This window comes from Psammomys obesus, unplaced genomic scaffold, assembly GCF_907164565.1.
Source record: "Psammomys obesus unplaced genomic scaffold, mPsaObe1.curated_primary_1811, whole genome shotgun sequence".
NCBI lineage: Eukaryota > Metazoa > Chordata > Mammalia > Rodentia > Muridae > Psammomys > Psammomys obesus.
The window spans coordinates 1,493,969-1,507,555 of record NW_026589137.1 but is presented as its reverse complement, the minus strand read 5'-3'; the positions used below and the strand labels follow the sequence as shown (position 1 = coordinate 1,507,555).

Genomic DNA, 13,587 nt, shown 5'->3' with positions numbered 1-13,587 from the left:
ACCTAATGAGAATGCATTTGAAAGGAACTAATATTTTCTCTGTCAGTGGTTGTTAATTGGATATAGCTTCTTGGCTGGAGATTGGATCTCATGTCTAATTCCCTCTCTCAGTGCTGTACATTGTCCAGTTATGGCTATCTTTGTAGCCATATATATAGATATAAGAGAAGTTTCTCTAATGATGCTTGATAAATATATCTGATTTGAGCATATAAACTACCTCTGCAAGCTGTCACAGTCTCTGAATTTATAGGTACATCAGTCCCATTGTGTCTGAAAAACACTATTTCCTTGAAGTCATCCATTAGCTCTGGCACTTATTATCTTTCTGGACCCTGCATAGTTTTACATGCCCTGAGGGGAAGGATTGGAGATGAAGCTCCATCTCATTTTGGACTGTGTGTTCCAAAATCTTTTGCTCTCTGCACATTGCCCAATAGTGGGTCTCTTTGATAATTACCATCTACTACAAGCAGAAACTTCTCTGATGGCTGAGAGAGGCACTGATATATGAGTATAAAAGAATGACATTAGGTGTCACCTTATTGCTATGTTTCTTTAGCATTTGGTTTTTGTTTAGGCCCAGTCATGGTCATCTGAGCAAAGTTAGGCATGGTTTCCATCTCATGAGTTGATTCTTAAAACACACTCGGAGAGTAGTTGGTTACTCCTATATTTGTGCCACTATTTTGCAGCATATCTTGCAGGCAAGTCACCATTGTAGAATGCAGGGTTTGTAGGTGATTACCTTTCTTCTGGTAGTGTGCAGAGTATCTAAAGTAACAGTAGTGGTGAAGGCTCTGGTTACGCACCAGCTTGATTTCTATGTGTTCAATGAGGTATGTAAGTGTTATCTTCATTACCATTGTGGAGAGCAACCAATAGCTTTGGCAATATCCAGAGATGTTTGGGCCCCCTTTGACCAATGATTAACGTAGATATAGTCCATTCCTGGAACTGGTGATTTCACTTGGTGTCAAATGGTACCTAGTTGGGGCACTGTTTAAGAAGTTTCTTTGTAGTAGTTTCTATATAACCCTTCAAATGGCCTTTAGTGTTAGTTGTCTCTCACCATATTCTCTGCCTCTGTCTCTTACAACCTCCTTCTATTTAATCTTCCTGTTCCAGTTTGCTCTGTTTCTCCATAACAGACAGATACATACATACATATATATAATAAATGTGTTTTAAAAATAATGGCCAGACAAGGCCTCAATAAAAAAAATGTCACTTGTACCCTAATAGCAAGGGTACATTGAACTGTAGATATTGAGGGTGGTGATGAGAAGTTTCTGAGATATCAAGTGTGCAGGAAGAGGCCATATCATGTTAGGTCCTTATGGACTATAAGAGAGTTTAGATTTAAACTGATATTTAAGATTCTGTGGGGGTAATAAATGATCCTCTGTCAGATTCTCTAATAAAATTAATAGTATCTGCAGTATTCTCTAAATATTGAAGATAAGTCCCAAGAAACAAATTTGTGATAGAAATATAGAGAAAACATTGCAAGGCTATAAAACATTTCAGTAGAATATTGACTCAATTATTCTAGTCAGCAATAATCTTTGGCGAAATTTCATTATGGAATTCTTGCTAATAAAAATAATCTTGAGGGGTGAGATCTAAGGTGGCAACAACGGGAGGACAGTCTTTCTGGCCAGCAATACTGCAGGATCTGCACAGTGATCAGCAGATGGAACTCTGGGTCCTAAAACTCCAGCAATTGTGTTTCCCAGGTGAGAGGAAATCCCACGTTGTGGGATTAAATCTGTTTCAGGTCATACAACTAAATGATGGAAGAGTTTCCAGGGTCCCACCAGGCGATTGGTTACCAGCCCAGAGCCACACGCTGGCATACTCTGATCACCTTCCCAGATAGAACTATGGGCCCACAACACAGGACACTGGGATTTCCAGTCGAGAGAAACCCCCATAGTGCTGGAAGCGATTGGGACTGACCTTAGGTCACCAAAACAATCCCTGGAAAAGGACCCGAGTCCAGCAGGCATGTAAGCCACCAGCCCAGAGTGGGGAGCTTAGCCACAAGCACAGAGTCCTGCCAGCATGCCTAATTCACCATCCCAGACAGAACTGAGGGCCCCAGGGCACCAGAGACTGAGTTTCTCTATCAGGTAGAAACCCCACAGGGAGAAGAAAAGCAGATCTGACCTGAGAGCACTCAGCTGACAGCCCCCCACTGAAAAGTTCTCAGGAAAGTTCCCAGGATTTTGCAGGCACCCAGGCGCCCAGTCGACAACAAGATGGAACCACATGCCTGTGCCTGCGAGTTCTACTCCCCATCCAAGACAGAACTGTAGACCTCCTTCAGAACCCTGCCAACGGGATTCTCCCAACCCCAGGATTCCAGAAGGCACCAAAAATTAACAGCCAACACCTGAGACAGACAGATGTCAAAAGCCAGTGTAAATGCACAACCAACGAAAGGCAAAGCAATATGGCATCTCCAGAATCCAGTTATCCAGGGGCAAGTATCCCTGGACACCCCAACATGAATTAAATAAAAGAAGATGACCTTTCATCTATGCTTATGAAGAGGATAATGGAGGAAACAAATAAAATGCATAAAGAAATAGTGGAAGATATAGTCAAACAAATTATGGCCATGCGTAAAGAAATACAGGAAGATGCAGCAAAACTGTTTGTGGCCTTCAGAGAGGAAATATTTAAGTCACTGAAAGAAATAAAGAGAGAAATGTTCAAAGAAACAGGTGAAGGTATTGAAGCAAAAACAGGAAAATACAGTCAAACAAATGAAGGAAAACAAAACGGTGCAAGATCTGAAGATAGAATTAGAAAATTTAAAGAAAACGCAAATGGAAAAAAACGGAGAGGACAAACTTAGGAATGAAAAGAGGAACTACAGAGATAAGCATAACCAACAGACTACAAGAGACGGAAGAAAAATCTCAGGTGTGGAGGATGCGATGGAAGAAATCAATGTATCCATCAAAGGAAATAATAAATCTAAATAATTCCTGACAAATTATCCAAGAAAATCAAGACAACATGAAGAGACAAAACCTGAAATTAATAGGAATAGAGGAAAAAGAAGATTCCTGTTTCTAAAGCCCAGAAAACATTTTCAAAAAAATCATAGAAGAAAATTTCCCCAATTTATAAGAGAGGCATATAAGCCTACAAGAAGCCTACAGAACACCTAATAAATTAGACCCGGAAGAAAATCCTCCCACCACATAATAATCAAAACAGTAAGTATACAGAACAAAGAAAAAATACTAAGAGCTGCAAAGGAAAAAGGCCAACTAACCTATAATGGCAAACCCATCAGAATCACACCTGACTATTCAACAGAGACTATGAAAGCCAGAAGAGCCTGGACAGATATCATGCAGATCCTAAGAGAACACAGATGTCATCCCAGACTAATATACCCAGCAAAACTGTTAGTCATCATAGATGGAGAAAACAAGATATTCAGCGACAAAACAAATTCCAACAATACCTACACACAAATCCAGCATTACAGAAGATACTAGAAGGAAAAATAAAACCCAAGAAAACTAACTATTCTCAGGAAAACACAAGAAATAAATGACCTCACTACAGCCAAACACGAACACTACCACAGCCAACATCAAAATGAAAGGATCTAACTGCCACTGGTCATTAATCTCTCCCAACATCAGTGGACTCAATTCTCCAATATAAAGACAAAGACTAACAGAATGGACGTGTAAACAATACCCAACAATCTGTTGCATACAAGAAACATGCCTAAGTCACAAAGATGGGCTTTACCTGAGAGTAAAGGGCTGGAAGACAGTTTTTCAAGCAAATGGACCCAAGAAGCAAGCAGGAGTAGCCATTCTAATATCTAATAAAATAAGCTTTCAACCAAAATTAATAAAAAGAAATGGGGAAGGACACTTCATACTCATCAAGAGAAAATTCCACCAGGAAGACATCACAATCCTGAACATCTATGCCCCAAATACAAGGTCACCTACATTTGTAAAAGAAACATTAATAAAACTGAAAACACATAGATCCCCACTAATAGTAGGAAACTTCAACAACCCACTCTCAACAAAGGACAGGTCAACAAAACAGAAATTACACACAAAAAAAATGACTCTGACAGAGGTCATGAATAAAATGGTCCTAACAGACATAGACAGAAACTTTCACCCAAACACAAAAGAATTTACCTTCTTCTCAGCACCTCATGGAACTTTCTCTAAAATAGACCATATAATTGAACACAAAGCAAGCCTCAACATAAGCAAGAAGATTAAAATAATCGCTTGTATGCTATCTAACTACCCATGGACCCAACAACAGAAATAGCAAAAAGCCTACACACACACGGAAACTGAACAACTCACTACTAAATGACGGCTGGGTCAGGGAAGAAATAAGGAAAGAAATCAAAGACTTCATTGAATTCAATGAAAATGAGGGTACAATATACCCAAACTTATGGGACACAAAGAAAGCAGTGCTAAGAGGAAATTTCATGTCACATAGTGCCTTCAAGAAGAAATTCGAGACAGCTCATTCAAGCAACTTAATGGCTCACCTAAAAGCCCTAGGAACAAAAGAAGCAGATACAAGCAAGAGGAGTAGACGGCTGGAAATTATCAAACTCTGGGCTGAAATCAATGAATTCGAAACAAATAAAACAATTCAAAGAATCACTGAAACCAAGAGCTGGTTCTTTGAGAAAATCAACAAGATAGATAAACCCTCAGCCAAACTAAAAGTCAGAGAGACACTATACAAAGAAACAAAATAAGAAATGGAAAGGGGGACATAACTACAGACACTGAGGAAATCCAAACAATCATTAGGCCTTACTTCAAAAGCCTATACTCCACAAAATCTGAAAATCTAAATGAAATTAACAATTTTCTTTATTGATTCAGCTTGGCAAAGCTGAATCAAGACCAGGTAAATCAATTAAATAGTCCTATATCCCCTAAAGAATTAGAAGCTGTCATCAAAAGGCTCCCATCCCAAAAAAGCCCAGGGCCAGATGGCTTCAGCGCAGAATTCTACCAGACCTTCAAGGAAGAGCTAACACCAATACTCTTCAAACAATTCCACAAAGTAGAAACAGAAGGAACACTACCAAACTCATTCTGTGAAGCCACAGTCATCTTGGAACCTAAACCTCACAAAGACCCAACAAAGAAAGAGATTTTTAGGCCAATCTCCCTTATGAACATTGATGCAAAAATACTCAACAAAATACTTGCAAACCGAATACAGGAACACATTAAAGATATCATCCACTATCACCAAGCAGGCTTCATCCCAGGTATTCAATGCCTCGGTAAGATGCTCAGTCCTCATTCAGAAAGGCAAAGAGGATGGATATCAAAATAGAGAGAAAACAGGGAACAGGACAGGAGCTTACCACCGAGGGCCTCTGAAAATCTCTACCGTGCAGGCTATCACAGCAGGTGCTGAGACCTATAGCCAAACTTTCAGCAGAGTGCAGGGAAACTTATGAAAGAATTAGGAAGTAATTATACCTGGAAAGGATAAGAGCTCCACAAGGAGTGCAACAGAACCAAAAAATCTGGGCATAGGGGTCTTTTTTGAGACTGATACTCCAACCAGTGACCATTCATGGAAATAACCTAGAACCCCTGCACAGATGTAGCCCATGGCAGTTTCGTGTCCAATTGATCCCCTACTAATGGGAACAGAGACTGTCTCTGATATGAACTGATTGTCCTGCTCTTTGATCACCTCCCCCTTGGGGGGGGGGTTCAGCCTTACCAGGCCACAAAGGAAGACAATGCAACCACTCCTGATGAAACCTGATAGACTATGATCAGAAGAAAGGGGAAGAAATCCTCCCCTATCAGTTTACTGGTTGAGGGTTATGGGTGGGATAGAGGGAGGGTGAGAGCTACAGGTGGGATACAAAGAGAATAAACTCTAATCAATAAAAATATTTTAAATTAAACAAATAATCTTGATGCTTGTATAAGTGCCATCTTAATACATATATATGTAAATGTATATGTATACATGGGATATATATATATATGTTATTTGCCTTCTATCACTTGTCTGTGAAAGTTATTTTAGCAACTTTCTTTTATGAATTAATTTTCTTTTATATCAGTAGTAGCACTAAAATCATCCCAATCACTGTACTTCATTCATTTATAAATTTATATGTATAAATATAAATTATGTATATCTTTGTTTTATAATAAACATAAAAACCAAGATTGAAAAGAAGATCATGCTGATATTTGCAAATACATGACTGAATTATCTTACTCCAATTTTTATAGTAATAATGTAGTTCATGTCTACTTTTCTAACCTCATATATATATATATATATATATATATATATATGTATACATATATTTGGTGGGTTTAATGTTTTTCATCTTTTAGTGTTTTAGAAAATTTTAAGTTTTGGTTTAATCTTATCTAAAGCATAAAGAATTTTAAATATTCTCATAATGTCCTTTTTGTGTCAAGATTTTACTGTATTTTTAATATCTGTTTATTTAGTTTTTGTAGGTGTTGTGTTTTTATTTGTGTCTGTGAACTGTATGCATGTTTGGTGCAGAGGAAAGAAAATAGCATACATTCCCCTGAAACTGGAGTCATAAACTGGTGTTGTGAACTACCATATATGTTCTAGGAATTGAATCTGTGTGGTCTGGAAGAGCAGCCAGTGCACTTAATCACAGCCATATCTCCAGCCCCAGGAAATAATAATAGTTATCATTATAATAATAATAATTATTATTATTATTTGGTTTTTCAATACTGTGGTTCTGTGTGTTGTTTGTTTTTGATCCTTAATGCTTTCCAGCTACTAATATATTCCAAATTTCATATTATCTATTAAAATTTAAGTTAAAAATTATTATATCGGGGTATATGTATGCTAAGGTTCAACTGTGGAGATCAGAGGACAACTTGCAGTTGGTTCATTCCATCCACTCTTTGTGTTCCAGGGACTGAACTCAGATTGTTAGTCTTACGACAAACACTTTTACTCTCTGAGACATCTCACCAGCCCTCTGTTATTTTTTTAATGTTAAAAAGAACAGGATTTCTTTGTCAAAACTCAGGTGTCTAAAGATGTGTGGGTTTATTTCTGGGTCTTCAATTCAATTTTTTTTATCCACCAGCCAGTTTCTATGTCAACACTGCAGTTTTTATTACTGTTGCTTTATAGTACAGCTTGAGATCAGGAATGGAGATGCCTCCAGGAGATCTTTTATTGTAGAAGATTGTTTTAGCTATTCTGGGTTTCTTGTTCTTCCATATGAAGTTGAGAATTTTTCTTTCAAGGTCTGTAAAGAATTGTGTTGGTATTTTGGTGAGAATTGTATTGCATCTGTAGATTGCTTTTGGTCGGATGGCCACTTTTAATATGTTAATCCCTACAGATCCATGAGCATGGGAGATCTTTTCACCTTCTGATATCTTCTTCAATTTCTTTCTTCAGAGACTTAACCCATAGACATCTCAGACTCCATGTGGGTTCCCTAGTAAGAGAAGAAATGGTATTTGATATGAACTTGATTGCCTGCTCCTTGATCACTTCTCCCTGGTGGGGTGACCTAGCCAGCCCACAGCAGAAGAGAATCCAGGCAGTCCTGATGAGACCTGATAGGCTAGGGTCAGACTGTAGGGGAGGAGGATTTCAACTATCAGTGGACGAGGGAAGAGGGATAGAGGAGGAAGAGGGAGAGACAGTGGGACCAGAAGGAGATGAGTGAGGGGGCTACAACTGGGATACAAAGTGAATAAATTGTAAATAATAATAATATTAAAAAGAAGAAGAGATAAGCTCTGGGGCCTAGAGAGATTCAGCAAAGTTAAGAACACTTGCTGCTCTTTCAGAAGACCCAAGTTTGGTTCCCAGTATCCACATGGCAGCTCATAACTGTCTTGCAGCTACAGTTCTATGGGATCCAGTATATTCTGGCCTCTGTAGGCATCTGTTTGGTGTACATACATACATGCAGGCAGAACACTCATACACATAAAATGAAAATAAATCTTCAGCCAGGCAGTGGCGGTGCATGCCTTTATTCCCAGTACTTGGGAGGCAGAGGCAGGTAGATGTCTGTGAATTTGAGGCCAGCCTGATGAGTTCCAGGACAACCAAGGCTACACAGAAAAACCCTGTTTCAAAAAAAAAAAAAAAACACACAAAACAACCCACAAACAAATAAATCTTTCTTGCTAAAAGTTAGGCTCCAATTTCCATATTTAAAAGTGAAATATTACAAATTTTATGATTTGATTTTTCTTTTCTGCAAATCACCATGTTATAATTGGCATATTACCTGTGGGTATCTTCTATCTTTCTTTGCTGTGTTTAGTATTATTATTTTATTCTTTTACTTTTGAAGTTCGTTCTTATGTCTTTGCTTTATTAATGCTATATTTTTTCCTTTTGCACCCTTTTTGAGCAAACTTAAAGTATGTCATCATTTGGTCTGTTTCTTTCTTTAAATAGGAAACAGAGAATACAGAAAACAAAGCTGGAAATGAGTCCCCTGTACAAGAATTGCGACAAGATATATCTAAAAAGGTGGGAAAAGTATAATGTATACTTTATTTTACAGAGGACATAAAATTTATATATTTAGAATATTTTCTGTACTGTTTGAACATACTGTTCTGTAGATACTAATTCTTTTATAAATGTTTCTGCATCTGTCAGCTTTATGGTGCAAGCAACATTGGCTTTTTAGAAGTCATGTTATCATCTACTTGGCAATTTATCATTGAAACAGTTGTTTGTTTATTTAATATGGCTGCTAAGTGCTATGGCATAGACCTTTAGTCTCAGCCCTTGGTAGGCAGGGTAAGGTTAATCTCTGTGATCTCCATAGTGAGTTCCCGGTCAGCAAGGGATACAGAGAGAGATTCTGTCTCCAAAATATCAAAACAATAACACCAACAGTAAAATATGGTTGTGATTACTGGTTTATGCTTCCCTAATGTTGAGTTTACTATTAAAAGTTATAGATGCTGAGCAGGACATAGTTGTGCATACCTTTAATCCCAGCACTTGGGAGTTAGAGGCAAGTTCCAGGACAGCCAGGGGTATACAGTGAGACTCTATGTCAGAATAGCAACAACAAAAAAGAAGTTGCAGATACTGAAAGGCTCATTGTGGCATATTATGGTATCTTTAGGAGTCAGAGGTACCAGGACGACCTTATGCTAATAGTGTCCTTAATACCTTTTAAATAATCAGTTTTGTAAGCTCTAGAAGTTAGTTCACATGAAGAGACTAAATGCATATTTTAGGGTTGGGGAGATATATCAGTGGCAAAAGCACAACTCTTCTCAATGGAGAACTGCTACTCTACTTGCTGTTTAAGCATGAGGACCTGAGTTCAAATCCCTAGAACCTATATGTAAAAAATGCTGGCTATGACCACATGTCATATGTTTGGAAGTGCAGGGATTGACACAGGTTGATCTCAGTTGATCTTTCTGGCCTGCAAGCCAAAAGGCAAACTTCCGGTTCAGTGGCAAATCCTGTCTCAAAGGAATATGGTAGAGAGTAATGGAGGAAGATGTGGGCTTTCCTTATCCAGACTCTGCATAGAGAGCACACATACACACAGTCTTTAAAAAAAAATAAGCCTTGTTAAAATGGGCTATTTTTGGTAGCAGCATAAATTCCAAAGGAAAAGATATTTGTATTCATTAACTTATACAAGTTTTAAGTGTTTTTCCGGCCATGGGCACTGTTCTAGCCAGGAAGTTTCTAGAGTCTAGCAAAATAGCTCATTCTCTACCTTAGAGTGTCTCCAACAGTAGCATTCGTCATATTCATTGTTGTGAAAGGTAGCCACCACTATCGTGTACATTCTAAAACTCATCTACATATCTGGACACCAATAGTATTTCTTACCATCCTTTAGTCATGACAAACGAAAAAGTCTCTAAATCACCACATTTCTGCGATGTATTTGAAGCAAATTTACTGTCAGTAGAGAACTGCTGCTCTACCCTTATAAAATTTATAAATATAACATCATACTTTTATATAAATATATATATATATATATAAAAGAGAAAAACCCCTTTAGGGAGAAAAGATGCTCTTTTGTCTTAGCATATAGAACAGAAATGGAACTGTTGAGAAGAGGTTAAAAACTCAAAATTCTACAATGGAACAATTTCTGATTTTTTTTAATGATTACTTCTTGGTTCTCAGACAGTTGCATACATGTATTTTGTTCTCATTTGCAGATAGAATTTTAAATTTTACATTTTATTCTTTCTCCACCTCCTCCTCTGTGTGTGTGTCTATATGTGTCTGTGTCTATGTGTATGTTTGAGACAGTTAGTCTGTGTAGCCCTGTCTGTCCTGGAACACACCCTATAGACCGGCGGACCTCAAACGCACAGAGATCCACCTACCTCTGCCTCCCAAGTGCTGGGATTAAAGATGTGCACCACTACTACCCAGCAGGAATTTTATTCTTACCATGTTTATATGTCCTTCATATCATTGATATGCTTCTGCTAAACGTATTAGATTGTATTTAGCCATTTTTATTGCTAAAACTTGTTCTTTTTTTGCCATATTTCTCTTCCTCCTGCTTTATGGTTATAGGTGTTCACTACCACCCCAGTTTTTTATTTCTCCCTTAAAAAGTCAGTTTCCTACTTATAATTTATTCTGTCTATAGTTAATACCAAAGATATTTTTAGATACATCTTGTCTCAATACTTGTAGAGGGGACTCATTTCCACCTTTGATTTCTGTATTTCTCTGTTTCCTGTTTAAATAAAGAAAGAAACAGACCAAATGATGACATACTTTATTTAAGTCTGCTCAAAAAGGGTACTATTGCAAATAAAGCTTCTATGAACATAGTTGAGCAAATATCCTTACTGAATTGTGGGGCACCTTTTGTGTATATGCCTATGAATGATATAGCTGTATTGTGAGGTAGCACTATTCCTAATTGCCCATATATTCTTGGAAGTGCAGTCTTCCACTGGAGCACAGTCAGCTTACCAGGGGTCACACTCATAGAGAAAGCTGATCTCCCTCTTCACATAGTTGCCAATTGCCAGTAGTTTCTGTGATAGAAGTGGAGCTTTTCACCTACCATTGTCTTCAAACTAGGATTTGGCTGGCTTGAACTTGCACAGGTCTTATGCATGATACTACAACCACTGTGAGTTCATAGTTCAGTTGCCCTGCTGTATGCTGAAGTTAGTTTCCTTGTACTCATTTACTGCCTCTTGCTCTTATACTCTTTCCACTCCCTCTTTCACAATGATCCCATTTATTCATTTCATACACATTTTTTATGACTCTTGTTACCACTAAACTCATCAATGCTGATTAAACATCTAATATGATAAACATTTTGAACCTTAGATAATATTACATGTGGTAACAATGTAGTAATTTCTAGTACTAAATTTTTTAAGATAGAGAAAACTATTATTTACAGTATTTTGGGAAATCAAGGTAATTCTTACTGAACAGCAGAAATAACCAGTTCTAGTGGTATGGAAATGTGAAAAAGCTGACCTGCATAGGTGTGTGACATACTCTATTAACTTACTGGAGCCGGGGAAGTAAGAAAGAAGGAATTATACAGGCTTGACAGGGTAGAAGGATAAGTAGATCAGGAAATTTAGTATGTTAGTAATGACAAGACTGGGTAGAAAATACAGTTTCTAATAAATATTGCTTGAATATATAGAGTGTGTATGTGTATTTTTCACTTAGAGATAAGAAATAGAGGAAGTAGGATCAATGCGGGCTAGATGGCTGAGTTCTTTTCATACATCTGCCCTCAGTCTCAGGACTGAAGCCTTCTTCATAGTTGATTCAACATGTTCATCTCTTTGCATTTGCTCACATTTCTGATATAGTCTTGAGTTCAGAATGAAACAAATCAAATTTTTATCCTGGTGGATTTTGTTAACTAGAGACAGCTGGGAGTTGTTGTAGCTGCTTTGGCAGAACTATGTAAATGAACTCTTGAGATTTGGGAATCTTCATGAGAAGATATATGACTTCATCTCACAAGGTTGACTGAAGTTTTATGACTATATTAACACATTCTTTATTGCTTTGTTTAAGAGTATAGATTCTAGAAGCAAACTTCCAGGGTTTATGCTACTTTTATTGCTGACTAGTTCTAAAGCATTGGACAAATCACTTGGTCCATGTAAATCAAAGAAGTGTTACAGACACTGCCTGCCATATACTGAATTAGCTATTATTTTGTTATTTTAAATAGTTTCCTTATTTTAAAAACTGCTTTTTAACCTTTCATTAGATAATTGAAAGTATTGTTGAGGAACGTCAAAAAGTACTACAATTGGAAGATGACTCTTTGGATTCTAAAGAAAAAGGACTATCTGATCAGGCTACAGCTGATCCTTCTGTGGCTGGAACAGACTTGAATAACATACCTGGACTATTGGCCATAGAGCATGAACTACAAGATCACGAAAAGGCAGACAGTCAGAATGTGTCTGAAGGAAGTGATTTAGAAACACAAAAACGTTTTACTTCTGATGACACCTGTGAGAAGACAGTAGCTGAAACCGTTCATTTAAATGAAGTAAGTTCAGCTGAGCAGCTTGATGTTTCTGAACTGGAAACTGAAATATTGAGCAAGGAAGCAATGGAAATCAAAGAAAGTGATGTTCTAGATCCTGCATCCTCAGACTCTTTATCTACTAAAGATTTTGCTGCTGCAGAAGAAGTGGCTCCTGCCAAACCTCCAAGGCACCTTACTCCAGAACCTGATATAGTAGCCAGTACAAAGAAGGCTGTTCCTGCACGTCCTCCCCCTCCAACCAATTTCCCGCCTCCTAGACCCCCACCTCCCTCACGGCCTGCACCACCTCCAAGAAAAAAGAAAAGTGAACTGGAATTTGAGGCTCTTAAAACACCTGATCTGGATGGCAAGTATTAATTGAGAAATAGGTGGGTTGGGAAAGATGAGAGTTGAAACCTTAATGTTTCTACCTTGGGTTGGAGAGAGGTAAGACAGGATTCTTTTATCACCCAGTCTAGCATGAAATTTCTGTGTTGACTGGGCTAGCCTTGATCTTGTGGAGATTCTTCTGCTTCTACCCTCAAGCATAGACATTTGCTATGATTCTCAGCTAACTTTTCGGCTTTTGTTTCAGTTTCTGCTAAAGAAAAAAAACAAAACATACTGATAGCTGGTTTTTATAAATTACTTCGTGAGTAGGTTGAAAAAAGATGAAAAGTGTTATGTTGGTCATAAACTACAATAATTATTGAATATTTTTGCAGACTCCTGACTTTCACATCTTTTTCCCTCTAAGAATTGTTGTGGCAAAGGTGGAAAGAAAAATGAGACTGGAAGACATGCAGTCTAAATTTAAATCCTAGATTTTTGAATGTATAAACTGGTCTTGAAGAAGTTAAATAATTCATTTAAACCACTGTTTTTCAATAAAGAAAACAAGAATGATAAAAGCCATTATTCTCAAGGGCTTATTTCAAGAATTAAGGTTAAAAGTCCTTCTGTGTTTGTGTGTGTGTGTGTGTGTGTGTGTGTGTGTGTGTGTGTGTGTGTGT

General features: G+C 37.6%; 1 protein-coding gene across 2 annotated transcripts in view; it reads left to right on the top strand.

Annotated features, from left to right (window-relative positions):
* The window catches only part of Wdr44 (WD repeat domain 44), a 111,183-nt gene that overhangs the window by 42,934 nt on the left and 54,662 nt on the right, over window positions 1-13,587 (top strand). For both annotated transcript variants that reach the window (XM_055604987.1, XM_055604988.1), the window contains 2 exons: window positions 8,497-8,571; window positions 12,308-12,941. In XM_055604987.1, the coding sequence (XP_055460962.1) occupies window positions 8,497-8,571; window positions 12,308-12,941 (709 nt within the window). The remainder of the gene's footprint in view (window positions 1-8,496; window positions 8,572-12,307; window positions 12,942-13,587) is intronic.